The 13,852-nt window shown below is 43.7% G+C and overlaps 1 protein-coding gene across 3 annotated transcripts in view; it reads left to right on the forward strand.

Annotated features, from left to right (window-relative positions):
* JARID2 (jumonji and AT-rich interaction domain containing 2) overlaps window positions 1–13,852 on the forward strand; it is a 219,007-nt gene that overhangs the window by 192,086 nt on the left and 13,069 nt on the right. For all 3 annotated transcript variants that reach the window (XM_044426289.1, XM_044426287.1, XM_044426288.1), the window contains exons 8-10: window positions 6,767–7,266; window positions 11,644–11,736; window positions 12,754–12,872. In XM_044426289.1, coding sequence (XP_044282224.1) covers window positions 6,767–7,266; window positions 11,644–11,736; window positions 12,754–12,872 — 712 coding nt within the window. The remainder of the gene's footprint in view (window positions 1–6,766; window positions 7,267–11,643; window positions 11,737–12,753; window positions 12,873–13,852) is intronic.

Below are 13,852 nucleotides of genomic sequence, written 5' to 3' on the forward strand. Positions count from 1 at the left end.
ATGTCAGGATCAAGTTACACGATCCAAAGCTACTATTTAAACGATTCAAAATTTAAACAAGCTGTGATAGGTTTTGATGGTGTGAAACAGCCCTAACATAGCAAATGTGCTATTAATGACATGCTTTTTGAGAGCCAGTGTGGTATAGTGGATAGGGTTAGGGTTAGTGTGGGACTGGGACTTAGGTAATCTGAGTTCTAGTGCCCACTCGGTCATGGAGCCAACTGGGTGACTTTGAGCCAGTCTCAGATTCTCAGCCTACAGGGTTGTTGTTGTGATGATAAACCTGAGAACAGCAGGGGGAGAATGATGTAATCCCATTTTGAGTTAGTTATAAGAAAAAAGCTGGTGAGAAATCTAATAATAGAGAGGTAGATGCTTTAACAAGATGATAACCTATGCATTATCTGAAGATTGATTATCTTTTCAACTAACCATGCCATCTGCTCTTGGATGACAGGACAAGCTGCAGCAATTTGCACCTGGAATGCAGTAAACTACCACAGTAGTCACTGTGGCTTGTTATGAGTCCTGGCATGTGCCAGACATGATTAGTGTAATCACCACCTGGCTGCAAATTATCTCATCGACTGATCCTGGATGGCATGACATGTTGGGGGATTATTCCATCCTTGAATAACCCTTAGAACAGTGCATGGGTTACCCTCTTCTTAAAGCACATCCTCAGTAGCTTACAAATTGATTGCGTAACCAACAAGCACGGATGTTGAATTGGACATTGAAGTAATATTAAACCAGGGCTCATATGTCACTTTCTTAACACTGTTTGGTGTGCCTCTGTGGTACCCAAGTCCTTAAGCAGGAGTGTTCTTATACATTACCAAAGCCAACAATTCCTCCCTAGCAAATATAATTTAACCATTTAAGCATTATGGAGTCGGAAATGATTTGAAACCAACGAGGCAAGGACAATCCTTCAGCAATTTATGGAGCATGAAGAGTAGCTCTGATTTCTGTGGGAATCCAAGGATCAGAACAAACTGATTCAAGTTGACTTGGTTTTTTTTGTCGATGTGTTGACTTGACCCCCTTTCTGGCCTTGGAGCAAAAGAGTATACCTCTCTAATTAAAAATAACGACAAAGAAGCATTATGGACTTTTCCTGACCTATAACATTCATAAGATTCTTGTAAAACTGCTACCTGTTTTTCATTAGAGCTGTAAGCTCAAGAGCTAGATGAGATATTTGCAGTTTTCCCTTATAGCATCTACCCAATAAAGTGGTTCTTGTTCTTAAAGGGCCCCTCTTTTCTCTGTCCCAAAATCATAAGAGTAACTTCAGAAGCTTTCACAGATTAGCTAACACGATATAAACTCTTTCACTGCTTCGTGACCTCAGCATAACTCTGCACAATCTAAAACTTTAGCATATGGCAAAATTCTAATCAGATTACGGCTGCACGAACATCATACACCAACCTTCAGACAAACGTTTAATAATGTGCTCTTAATCAAAAATGTTCATTTTTCTTTAATGTTGTCTGAGGAAGAGTTCTGTGAAATTCAGAAACTTGCATGTTGCTTTGTTAAAATCAGTTGGTCCAAAGAAAAGTGTCACTTTATTGACCTGACTTTGATGGTGCTATAGAGATTGGGCCCACTGCCCATACAATAGAGCCATCAAAGCTTGTGGATACACATTCTAATTCAGAGAAAGATGAGGGTCCACAAAATCATGACTGAAATGCCAAGGTAGTGGAGCCAGAGATTAGGCAGTCGGTTGCTGGAAAACAGACAGTTTCAAATTCTATGGGGAGTATTCATGTTGGAATCAACTTCATCTTATGAAGCTAAGTTTCCCCAATGATCAGTCTTCTTACTGCTTGTTGCTTTTGTTATTGACATCCACAATACTTTAAAAGCAGCCTATTTGGCCAGCTTTAACATAAGCTTTTAGTTAGAAAGCCTTTCTTCTGGTCTATTTGGAAGGATAGGGAGAAAAACATCTAGGACAGGTGAAATCAATTTCATAAATGTAGTGAATAAATATGGATAGTTATTAGCTTTGTCAGGTTCTCACAAAAACTGACCTTCTGAGATGCGGTTTTATAGCAAGAAGAAGAAGTGGGATTTTCCTTTTCCTTAGCGCCAGATAATAAAGTTTATACAGCGTACACTTGTTTTTCTTCATGGCTCTTTCCCCTGCCAAATAGGTTTACAATTTTGCCGATCTTATTCATTTTACAGCTAATCCAGAATGAGAACAAGTGGCCTCCTTTTACTTACGGGTCAAACATCATCAAATTGCTAAGGAAACTACCTACTCTCATTAAAAACAGAGGTGCTATGAGCCATTTTTGTGTGTTGTCCTGAAAGCATTCACGTCTTGTCAAAATATGGATGGCTTCTTTGACCCTGGCCAATCACACCTCTGTTTTACCTGAGGTGGCTAAAGACAAAGCAGTTTTGCGTACTCATTGTAGACAAAAGATGTTGTTGCCTCTGTAAAAGTATTTTGATATCAGATGATGAGTCCAAATGAAGTATCCTCTCTGTAATCGTGAGTTTTTGTGAGTAGATTGGAGCTGATGTTAGCATCCCATGGCTGCTTGATACAGTATATCACAGAAGTGAGTACGCCCCTCACATTTTGTAAATATTTTATTATATCTTTTCATGTGACAACCCTGAAGAAATGACACTTTGCTACAATGTAAAGTAGTGAGTATACAGCTTGTATAACAGTGTAAATTTGCTGTCCCCTCAAAATAACTCAACACACAGCCATTAATGTCTAAACCGCTGGCAACAAAAGTGAGTACACCCCTAAGTGATACTGTCCAAATTGGGCCCACAGTGTCAATATTTTGTGTGGCCACCATTATTTTCCAGCACTGCCTTAACCCTCTTGGGCATGGAGTTCACCAGAACTTCACAGGCTGCCACTGGAGTCCTCTTCCACTCCTCCATGATGACATCACGGAGCTGGTGGATGTTAGAGACCTTGTGCTCCTTCACCTTCCGTTTCAGGATGCCCCACAGATGCTCGATAGGGTTTAGGTCTGGAGACATGCTTGGCCAGTCCATCACCTTTACCCTCAGCTTCTTTAGCAAGGCAGTGGTCATCTTGGAGGTGTGTTTGGGGTCGTTATCATGTTGGAATACTGCCCTGTGGCCCAGTCTCCGAAGGGAGGGGATCATGCTCTGCTTCAGTATGTCACAGTACATGTTGGCATTCATGGTTCCCTCAATGAACTGTAGCTCCCCAGTGCCGGCAGCACTCATGCAGCCCCAGACCATGACACTCCCACCACCATGCTTGACTGTAGGCAAGACACACTTGTCTTTGTACTCCTCACCTGGTTGTCGCCACACACACTTGACACCATCTGAACCAAATAAGTTTATCTTTGTGTCATCAGACCATAGGACATGGTTCCACTAATCCATGTCCTTAGTCTGCTTGTCTTCAGCAAACTGTTTGCGGGCTTTCTTGTGCATCATCTTTAAAAGAGACTTTCTTTTGGGACGACAGCCCTGCAGACCAATTTGATGCAGTGTGCAGCGTATGGTCTGAGCACTGACAGGCTGACCCACCACCCCTTCAACCTCTGCAGCAATGCTGGCAGCACTCATATGTCTATTTCCCAAAGCCAACCTCTGGATATGGCACTGAGCACGTGCACTCAACTTCTTTGGTCGACCATGGCGAGGCTGTTCTGAGTGGAACCTGTCCTGTTAAACCACTGTATGGTCTTGGCCACTGTGCTGCAGCTCAGTTGCAGGGTCTTGGCAATCTTCTTATAGCCTGGGCCATCTTTATGTAGAGCAACAATTCTTTTTTTCAGATCCTCACAGAGTTCTTTGCCAGGAGGTGCCATGTTGAACTTCCAGTGACCAATATGAGAGAGTGAGAGCGATAACACCAAATTTAACACACCTGCTCCCCATTCACACCTGAGACCTTGTAACAGTAATGAGTCACATGACACCGGGGAGGGGAAATGGCTAATAATGCCCAATTTGGACAGTTTCACTTAGGGGTGTACTCACTTTTGTTGCCAGCGGTTTAGACATTGATGGCTGTGTGCTGAGTTATTTTGAGGGGACAGCAAATTTACACTGTTATACAAGCTGTATACTCACTACTTTACATTGTAGCAAAGTGTCATTTCTTCAGGGTTGTCACATGAAAAGATATAATAAAATATTTACAAAATGTGAGGGGTGTACTCACTTCTGTGATATACTCTAAATGTGGTAACTACTTTCTGCTGCCAGGTACTTATCCTGAGGAAAAATGGCATAAAAGCTGATCAAGAAACTTTTCTGTATTTATATAGAAAGCAGGCGCAGTGTGTACAGTGTGTAACACCAATGTTGGAACAAGCTCTCCCTGCAACTAAGGCACCTATGGCAGGAAAGTACTGCTTGGCATTGTGGAAGCCTGTCCTTATATTCAGATGTTGTGCAAGAAGAGGTGTCCTTAGAGATTGTCTGTGCCAGAGATGGGCATTTGTGCATTGCCTTCTCTCTGCAGAGCCATCCCAGCTGTTCCCCATCTGGCACAGCTCTCCAAAGAGCTTGGCTACCTGGCGGCTCATTTTGAGAGGCTTTGCAAAGCAATGCCGTGGCAATACAGTGGGTAGGGAGGAAGCGGGGTGAGACTTGGCACTGGTGATGGCAGGAACTGGGGCTGCAGCAGCAGCTCCTCTTGGTGTGTATGGGGTGAGTGCGGAGTGCACAATTTGTTTCTTCACCACTTGAGGCAAAGGATTAACCCTGCCTTGTGAGAGGGCTGACCCATAATGCTTAACAGTGACAACAAAACCAGTTGGAAGCTCATCTCTGTCATGCAGTGGGGTCACTCATTTGACCACTGACATTAGTTAAAGGCATTTGCTGAAAGGAGAACCTTTAGCCTTTCAGGTTGAAAGAGAAAAATCATGCCATATAGCTTGCAAGAAAGATAGTACATCCCTTGTGAGGTAGGTTCAGTCTGCCAGGTATATACCTTCCGAAAGGCTTAAACTTGCCTGGGAAGTAACAAATCTCAGATCAGAAGCAGTGACCGTGAAAACGGCATAGACACTTTGCTTTATTTCCTTAGTTTGCCTTGTTTAATTATGTGTCAGGATCTGGGACATGGGCGGCAGGAGTCAAGACAGAGGTCCCAGGACCAGGGCAACAGAACCCAAGGCAATATAGTCCAAAATCTTATAGCAAGGTTCAATAGCATGTCCAGATATTAGTCACAGAACAGGCCAAGGTCAGAAACCAGAAGTATGTAACAGGATAAGACAAGGATACACTCACGAACAAGCCAATGGGTGGGAGCCAGGAAGACCAACAGAGACTCAAATGCCTTTGAGGCAGGATAACTGGAAGGGGTTCAGGAGCACTGAAGGTGTGGCAAGCAAGGCTAGGTGGCAAGGTGGTGGGGCACGGCATGGCACTACAGTGCAGCAAGGTAAGACGGGGTTCAGATGCAGAAGCTCAACCATAACTTGCAGAAAGTCAGGCATTGGTTAGGTGAGACAGGAAGGCAAGATACAGCAATACAGGGTATGGCAAGACAAGGAAGAAACAAGTACCAACAAGCCTTCAGACAGATGCAGGGCTGGAGCACATAACAGCCAATATGCTGAATCAAGACAGCAAGGCAGGACACAGAGTGAGGGTCAGGCAAGATGCAGGAGCTGAACCACAGCTATCAGGAAGAGCTGCATTGCTGAGAGAGGTGAGATGGTGAGGTCAAATCTAGGTCAGGCAAAGTGCAGACACTACAACAAACAAGACTTGTGTTGCTCAGGCAGTTTTGGAAGGGAAGAGCTTGCTGTTATCCAGCTCTTCCCCAGGGCTCCCATCTGGCACTCATCGGGAGGCTGAGACCTCCATCCTGTGACTACTGAGGTGGGCATTCTGTTTCTGGTCAGCAGATGGAGCCCTAGAGCAGCAATGATCCTGAGAGCATGGAAGTAACATCTGATCAAATGTCCGTCCATTTCTTAAGATGCAGGCCTAGTTCTTATGAAAGTTGTAATACTGCATCTGTGCCGTACCATTTATAGCTGCACACAGAAACCTGTAAGGGAGAAGGCTAAGTTTGGGTACAATTCTCCCTGAAATTTGTGTTGTTTCTTTTATTTACATGGAGGGAAAGCTGTTTCCACACTCTCCAGTGGTATAGCCCAGACACAGGTTACCACCTCCATGAAAAGGCTTGAATGAGTGGAGCAACTTAGGGAGTAGGGAACAGTCTTTGCACGGTTTTCAAAGTAGGGCTAAGAAAAACACTGCCAGAAACCCTGGAGAGCAGCAGCCTGTCATGGCCAGCAGCGCTTGGATGGATGAATCAAGGGCCTGATGCTGTGACCTTGTTTGGGTGGCATGCTGCATATGAACTGCTGCCACTTTGCATAATTAGCTTCCAGTTCACCTGATTGCAGAAAGTTGCATGATGTTCAAACCCCCAGATAGTATGGTTGGTTAAACAACCCAAAGATAACTGATTACTTCTTGGGCCAACTTTGGGTTGTTAAAGGCATTAATTACTCAAAGTATCCAGGATACCATGTCATGCAACAGCCTCCACTTGAGCAACTGATGGGATTATGTAAAGTGGAAGTGGTTCCACCAACACAGTAAATCATGACTGAATTGATCGATGCTACCATTATGTGCAAACAAGCCTGATACAAGGGAAAGCCTGTGTTTCATGTTTGGCCCACTATACCAACTGTCCTAACCTTTTCCTGTATTTCCTTTTTCTTCATTCCTGTTGTTCTGCTCTATCACCATCTAGGAGGCTGTGAGCTAGATTTGGCCTGTTTTTTCCAGCTGATCAATGAAATGGGGGGCATGCAGCAAGTGACTGACCTCAAGAAATGGAACAAGCTGGCAGACATGCTGCGTATCCCTAAAACTGCACAGGACAGGTTAGCAAAGCTTCAGGAAGCCTACTGCCAGTACTTGCTCTCCTATGACTCCCTCTCTGCCGAGGAGCACAAGAGACTGGAGAAGGAAGTCCTCTTTGAAAAGGAGATCCTAGAAAAGCGGAAAGGCCCTCTGGAAGTACATTCAGATAACAACTATGAATTCCAGTCTCTGCCCCGATATGAGCCCAAAAATGGACTCATCAATGGCATTGTTCATAAAAATGGCTTCCGGAACAAAGCAAAGGAAGTTGAAGTCCTACAGAAAACAGGCAGGCGGCGACTCTTCTCTCAGGAAAAGGAGACCGTGAAGGAAGAGGTGGATGAGAAAGGCGGTGTTCTTAGTGACCTCCACAAGTGTACATATAAGGTAAGCAGAAGCCTTGCCTTGGGCCTGGGTTGGAAAGTACAACTTGAAATGCGAGCAGTATTTTCATTCACAGTGCCAGCTCTGATTTAGTGCAAACTGTGGCTTGGAAGGGTTATTCCCCCTGACGCTGAGCACATCCATTTGCAAAGGAATGTTGACTCCACTCGATTTGATTTGGCAGCATCCCTGCTATTAAGCAGGAACTGGCACTGCTGCTTGCTGTGTAATTGTTAGTGAGGTTGGATTGAGTGAGTGAGGTTGAAATGCAAAAGAAAAGACAGAAGAACAGCATTTCAGATGTTGGTGCCTGCATGCAGCACACAGTGCTTTTCCATTACTGCTCTGTCTCCTGTCACTGAGATGAAAATAAGGGTCCTGCTTGGAAGATTGATGTATCCAAAATCAGTGACTTCTGCCTGCGTTGGGGCTGCCTGTCTTAAAAAACTGAGGTCTGCATTCATACTGCTGTACCAAGTTATTTATGTATCGAGCACATTTGTATTTCACCCCTTTTTTCTCAGCTGTCAAAGCACTGCACAGACTTTAACCTCTGAGAGTTTACGCTGTGGGGGCAAGGCTTGCCCCAGTCCTCCCAGTAATCTCAAGTAAAAACTTAGTGTTCCTGTATCCAGATGCTACACACTAACGTGGCTTTCCCCAATCTAGTGCCTCCAGATATGTTGGACTACATTTCTCATTATCCATGACCAGCATGTCTCTTGCAGAGCACTGGGTTGAAGAAAGCTGCTCTTGAGCGCCTCCACATCCAGGCTGATACCTGCCTGCTGTCAACTCCGTGTGTTTTCCTGGGCTAGCAGTAATTTGAATTCTGTTCAATCTACCACAAATCACAAACCTCAGGAAAAATCCATCTTTCCCTGCTATTTTTATGATGCATCTTTTTCCTTTAAACACCAGATTAAATATAAGCACCTTAAAATGTATACATTCATGTCCATTTGATGGTTTTGGTTGTAGAAAGTTTGAAAAACAAACTGACCTGTTGCTGGTTTTCGTCGTCTTTGCAGCACAGTTTGGTACTAGAAGTAAGTTGAGTCCATTGGAGGCCATTGTGGAGGCTACCATTGTGATGCATCTGTTGGAGGCTACTTCTATGATACGGAAGTCTTTGTGACCAGCAGTCCAATTTCCACCAGGCTAGAATGTGTGGTTTCATAGAAGTGTGGTTGGTAAACAACACTCATTGCACCACAACCTGTGCTTCCTCTTCTTGGGTCAGGTTTTTATAGCTCCTTTAATACAGTGGTACCTTGGCTTACGAACGCCTCAGTTCACGACCAAATCGGGTTGCGAACAGAAATTTCAGAAAAATTTTGCCTCAGGTCGTGAACTCCACATCGGGTGACGATCGCGATCGCGCCCATCTTCCCTGCACAGGTACGATTGCAGTCGTGCTCGGGGTGGGGGAGGATGGCCACGATTGTGCTGGGGGGAGAGCAGATGGCCATTATTTTGCCTGTCCTCCCTGCCCGAACGCAATCGCGCCCATCTGTTGCTGCAATCGTGGTCGGACTTCTGCAGGGAACATGGGCGCAATTGTGGTCATGCTTGGGGGTGGGGTGGGGAGATGGCCATGATCATGCTGGGGGTTGGGGGAGATGGCTGTGATCGCGCCTGTCTTCCCTGCCCAAGCACAACCATGATTGCACCCATCTATGGCTGCGATCATGGTAGCGCTCGTGCAGGGAACACGGGCAGGATCGTGGTCATGCTTGTGGCGGGCGGGGGGGACATGGCTGCGATCTTTGTTGTTCTTTGTCACTTTGCTTCAAATTTTTGTGGATAAAAAAAGTGCTTACAGAATGGATTAACCTTATTTACACTGAACCTTATGGGGAAATTTAACTTGGCTCATGTCCAATTTGGGTCGCGACCAGAGTCATGGAATGAATTAAGTTTGTGAGCCAAGGTACCACTGTACATACTATGGGATATTGTGAAAATGATGCTGAGTTTAGGAGTGTGTCTAGATAGGGGTCACCTAGCATACAGCCCATGGCAGTACCTCCAGTCTAATTCTTGCCCTGCAAAATACTGCCGAGTCAGGAAACCTGCTGAATGGGGAAAATTGTGTTATTGGGAGCTCTGATTCCCAAGAATTGCACTCAGGGAACCTTCCATGGACAGAAGGCAAATCCTGGATGTAATCCTGAAGTGAGTCATCTTCTAGATCTCTCTTGTCTCATGTTTCCATTTTAAATCACAGTGACTTATGATCATGTGTGTGTGCGCTTATCAATTAGGTAAAATTTCATGCCAAGTCCAGCTGAGAGAAATTATTCTCTTCAATACCTTGTAATTTCTTAGAAAGGCCAACTTGAGTGAGATCTTTGGAGGAATCTGGAAAAATCTAAAACTACTTTCTAATAAGTCAGATCAGTTATGACTAGTAATTATTTTAAAGGTTGTGGAGGCTTCTGCCCTGAGGTAGGATTGCCATCTCTTTCTGAAAGTAACCTGTTTTTGAGAATAATTTCTGCCTTCAGTTCCTTGGCTAGAAAAATAGAATGGCAGGGCAAGTGCTTGAATACAGACCGTCTTTGTAAGCCCTGAATTATAGGCACAGATTTAAGGTCTGTTGATTAAAACTTTTTTTTTTGTTAGAGAGTCCCAGTAAATGGCTCAGATGCTAGTAAAAGTTGAAGGAAATTGCTCATTTCATTTACAAGCTTGCAGCTTTGACATTTAAGAGTGTCTTACCCCTCCTCCCATGATAGCACTTTCTAATAGTTTAATTGCTTTGCATTCTTCCCCCTTTTTAAAGGGACAACTCCACATTTATATGTAGAATTAGTGAGCCAAGCTAGATCTTTGACTAGAGAAAATTATTATGCTGCATTTGTGTATTCTCTGGGTACATTTTCCTATAAGAAAGCAGAAAATTATTGACAATGGCTTACATTATGGCTTGAAACCATTAGTAAGACACCAGTCTTGCTTGCTTTTCCCCTATCCATGCTATAACCTGATCAAATCACTTTAGGGTCCAGAAAAAAGCAAGATGCTGAAACTCACAGGAAAACATCATTGCAGAGCTGTTGAATAACTGAAAGCACCTTGGTTTGGTCTCTGCACCCTCACTAGGATGTTGAAAATCTCTGTTCTCATTAAAAGAAAAGAAAAAAAAATGGTCCTCACAAGTTGCAGAGAGAAGCTGAAAGTTGTCATGCTATTTCAGCCTTGAACTCAGTTAAAACTGCTTACATTCATGGGTTTAACCTTTCATGAACAGGCCACTGACAGTGGGACTTGGTTTTTTAAGCTGTCATGAGAGCTAGATGGAATCTTTTCCAGCCGGATGTCTTAGGCTATGCCACCCATCATCCCTAGTTGTTGGTCATTCTCTCTGACATCGCAGTCTAAAACACTGGAACATTTCCAGATTGTGGGAAGCTGGTATAATAGTCTATTGTGCTGAAAACCATGGACGTTTGCTTCACATGACTTGGGAGTGAAATAGGAGCTATAATCTCATTGGTACCAAATTTTGCAAGAGCAGCTGAAGAAATTAAAAGATGCACAGCTGCGTATACCTGAGTATTCATGAGAGGAAAATGTTTTAACATGACATTGTATCCCTCTTTAAAAACAAATCTGAAGAGAAGTTGTGTGTTTTAACTTTGTATTGTAAGATATAATCTACTACTATTTTCAGTTGCTTTTTGGCATAGCATTTTTGGGGCAGGGTCCTCTTACCCAGTTTGAAAAGTTAACCAGGTGACAGGTGGTTTATCCAACTTTCTAACATGCCTACAGGTTTTTCCTGCTGCTTGTGCCTTGTCAGTATATCTGTGAACAAGCTTCATCACTGCTCTTTTTAAAATAGCTATGCACTGGCATCTCCACTAGTTTTACATCATCTCAGAATCTTTAAAAGTGTCATTATGAATTTTCTTCCCTTGCTAGATGGTAGTCCTTGTCTGGAAGATGCCACTTTTCCCAGGTAATCTGAAAATAAAAAAGTGCATTGTGGAAGTGATAGAATTTAGAGCGTTACTAAGACGGGATTAAGCTTCAGACGGTCTTTCCCTGCTGTGCTGGCTGGAATTTATGGAAGCTGAAGTTCAGCACTCTGGGAGGGCACCAAACTTCTGAAGGCTGGTCTATGGTAAATCATTCAGTCATCCTCCACAAGTCACGGGAAACTTACCCACAGCCAACGCAACCTGCCAGTTCTCCATGCAAGAGATGAAAGAAATGATGTGATGGAAAGCTGCTGACATAAAAATCTCGTTGTGTAAAGTACCTCTTGTTCCACCTGCTTGTTTTGTACTTTTGGTATTCTGTTTGATGATTATCAATTAGGGAAATACAAGAAAATAACATCCCCTTGCCTTTTGTTGTTTTGGTTCACAGGGAAGGTCTGTTTCTTTAACAACCTTTTATCGAACAGCAAGAAACATCATGAACATGTGTTTCAGCAAAGAGCCTACTGCAGCTGAAATAGAGGTGGGAGATCCTCTAACACTGGGGCATGTTTTTAATCTGGCCACTGAAAGCTTTTTTTCCTCCAGATCCCCACAAGTAATGTAGTGTAATCTTGGCTCTTTAGATGCAGCCTGCCCTTGAGCAATTCCCATGATTGCAGTCGGGGTTTTAAAAAATGCTGCTGAAATCATTGTAATCTGAGGTGGGAAAGTGGGGGAGCAGCAGGTAACAAAGGAAAAGGCAGAGCTGAAAATATCCTGCAAAGCTGTGTATTAGAAAGAAGCATCACATCTCAGCCCAGTTTTGAGTCTAGTGTTGAATTTTAAGCATTGGCGGGGAAACAGGATCCTCCACCACACTTTAGGGCATCAGTCTGGCTTAGCCAGTGCTAGGCAAGCAAGATGGCTCAGAGGGCTCCATGCTGCAACACCTTGCTGCTGCGCTCCACCTCCTGAAATTACTGCCTAAGGCAGCTACCTCATTCTGCCAAATGACAGCAGCCTGTCTCCATCTCCGGGCAGTTGGTCATCATCTATCTTGATGCCTATCAACAGAATTTGTGCTGTATTGAGAGCAGTTGACCGTGAGTTGGTCGCCATTTCTGGAATGGCCTAGTTCATGTGTTATGCTACTGTGTGCCCAGGAATTGTTGGGAAAAGGAAAGTGTGAACCAAACAAGTTCTAAATGGGTGTTGTAACAGGATTTCCCTTTGTAGAAGCCATGCTGATTCTCCTTCAACAAGCCTTTTTCTTCTGTATCTTTACTAATGTTCGTTTTAAGACTGCAAGAATGTGTGTTCTTCCCAATGCCTAATAATAAGACTAACATTGCCAGCAGAAAAGGCATTTGTCAAAAGAGCTAGATAAAAAAACAAGACATACCTCCAATTTTACTAAAGTAGTTCATTAGTGCATGTTGAAGTATTGGATGCCTGGCTTCTAAGAGAACTTGCCAAGATCACACTGATAAGGAGCTGGTTGGGGGGCTGTTTAAAACATTGTTCTGGCCGTTCATTATTACTTTTCTTTTGCCTTTAGCAAGAGTACTGGAGGTTAGTGGAACAAAAGGATTGCCATGTAGCAGTGCACTGTGGGAAAGTGGATACCAACACCCATGGGAGTGGCTTTCCTGTGGGAAAATCAGAACCGTTTTCAAGGTAAAACCTGGCAGTGTTAACTGGAGTTAAACTGGATACTTAATCTGTTCTGGGTCAATAATGGAGCAGCAGCTGCTTGTGATTTCTGTCATGCCCACACTGGAAGCACACCTTGTATCAGTGCAAACACTCTATAGAATTGTACAGTGGCATGTTTGTGCACTGAGACCACACTAGTTTACATCTGCCAGGTCCAAGGTATGAGAAGTACCTTCTTCTCATATCACGTTTGTTCCAGGAACCTGTCGTCCTTACCCTAGCTCTCTCAGTCCATTTGCTGTTTGTGTGTTTTAATAATTTTGGTATAACCTAATAAGGGTGGAAACAAATGGCTGCAAACCACATGGTAGCTGCTAAAATGTGGGAACTGTGAGGCTATGAAGAGACAGCCATCCGCCCTTCCTGTATTTATTTATAAAATTTGTATGCCATCCAATTACTAACGTCTCTGGATGGCTAACAGCATAAATAAATTGACAGCCCACTCTGACTGCAAATTAATAAAATACAATAATAAAATTTGATATTAAAACATATTAAAATACTGATTAAACAAAAAGGTCTTAACCTGGCGCCGAAAAACATATAATGACGGCACCAAGTGGACCTCTCTGGGGAGCGCATAGTCGGGGCGCCACCGCAGAGAAGGCCCTCCTCCGGGTACTCTGTCTCCCAACAACTTTCACAGAGGGTTCCAGAGGGAGGGCCTCTGCTACCGATCTCGGGGCAGGAGGGCAAATAGGGAAGAAATCATTCCTTTAGGGATCCTGGTCCCAAGCTGTTTAGGGCTTTATAGGTAATAACCAGCACCTTGAATTGAGCCCAGACTTCAGTGGCCCTGTATGGCTTTCAGGGTGTCTTAGCCCCCATCAGACTGCGATGTGGCTACTCCTAAAGCCATTGAATTACTGCTTTTAATTAGCATGAATTTTTGCGATTTGTTGAATTAATGTCATCTTACATTATTGTACACTAAGTGG

Source organism: Varanus komodoensis, unplaced genomic scaffold, assembly GCF_004798865.1.
Source record: "Varanus komodoensis strain SLA01 unplaced genomic scaffold, ASM479886v1 scaffold17, whole genome shotgun sequence".
Classification (NCBI taxonomy): domain Eukaryota; kingdom Metazoa; phylum Chordata; class Lepidosauria; order Squamata; family Varanidae; genus Varanus; species Varanus komodoensis.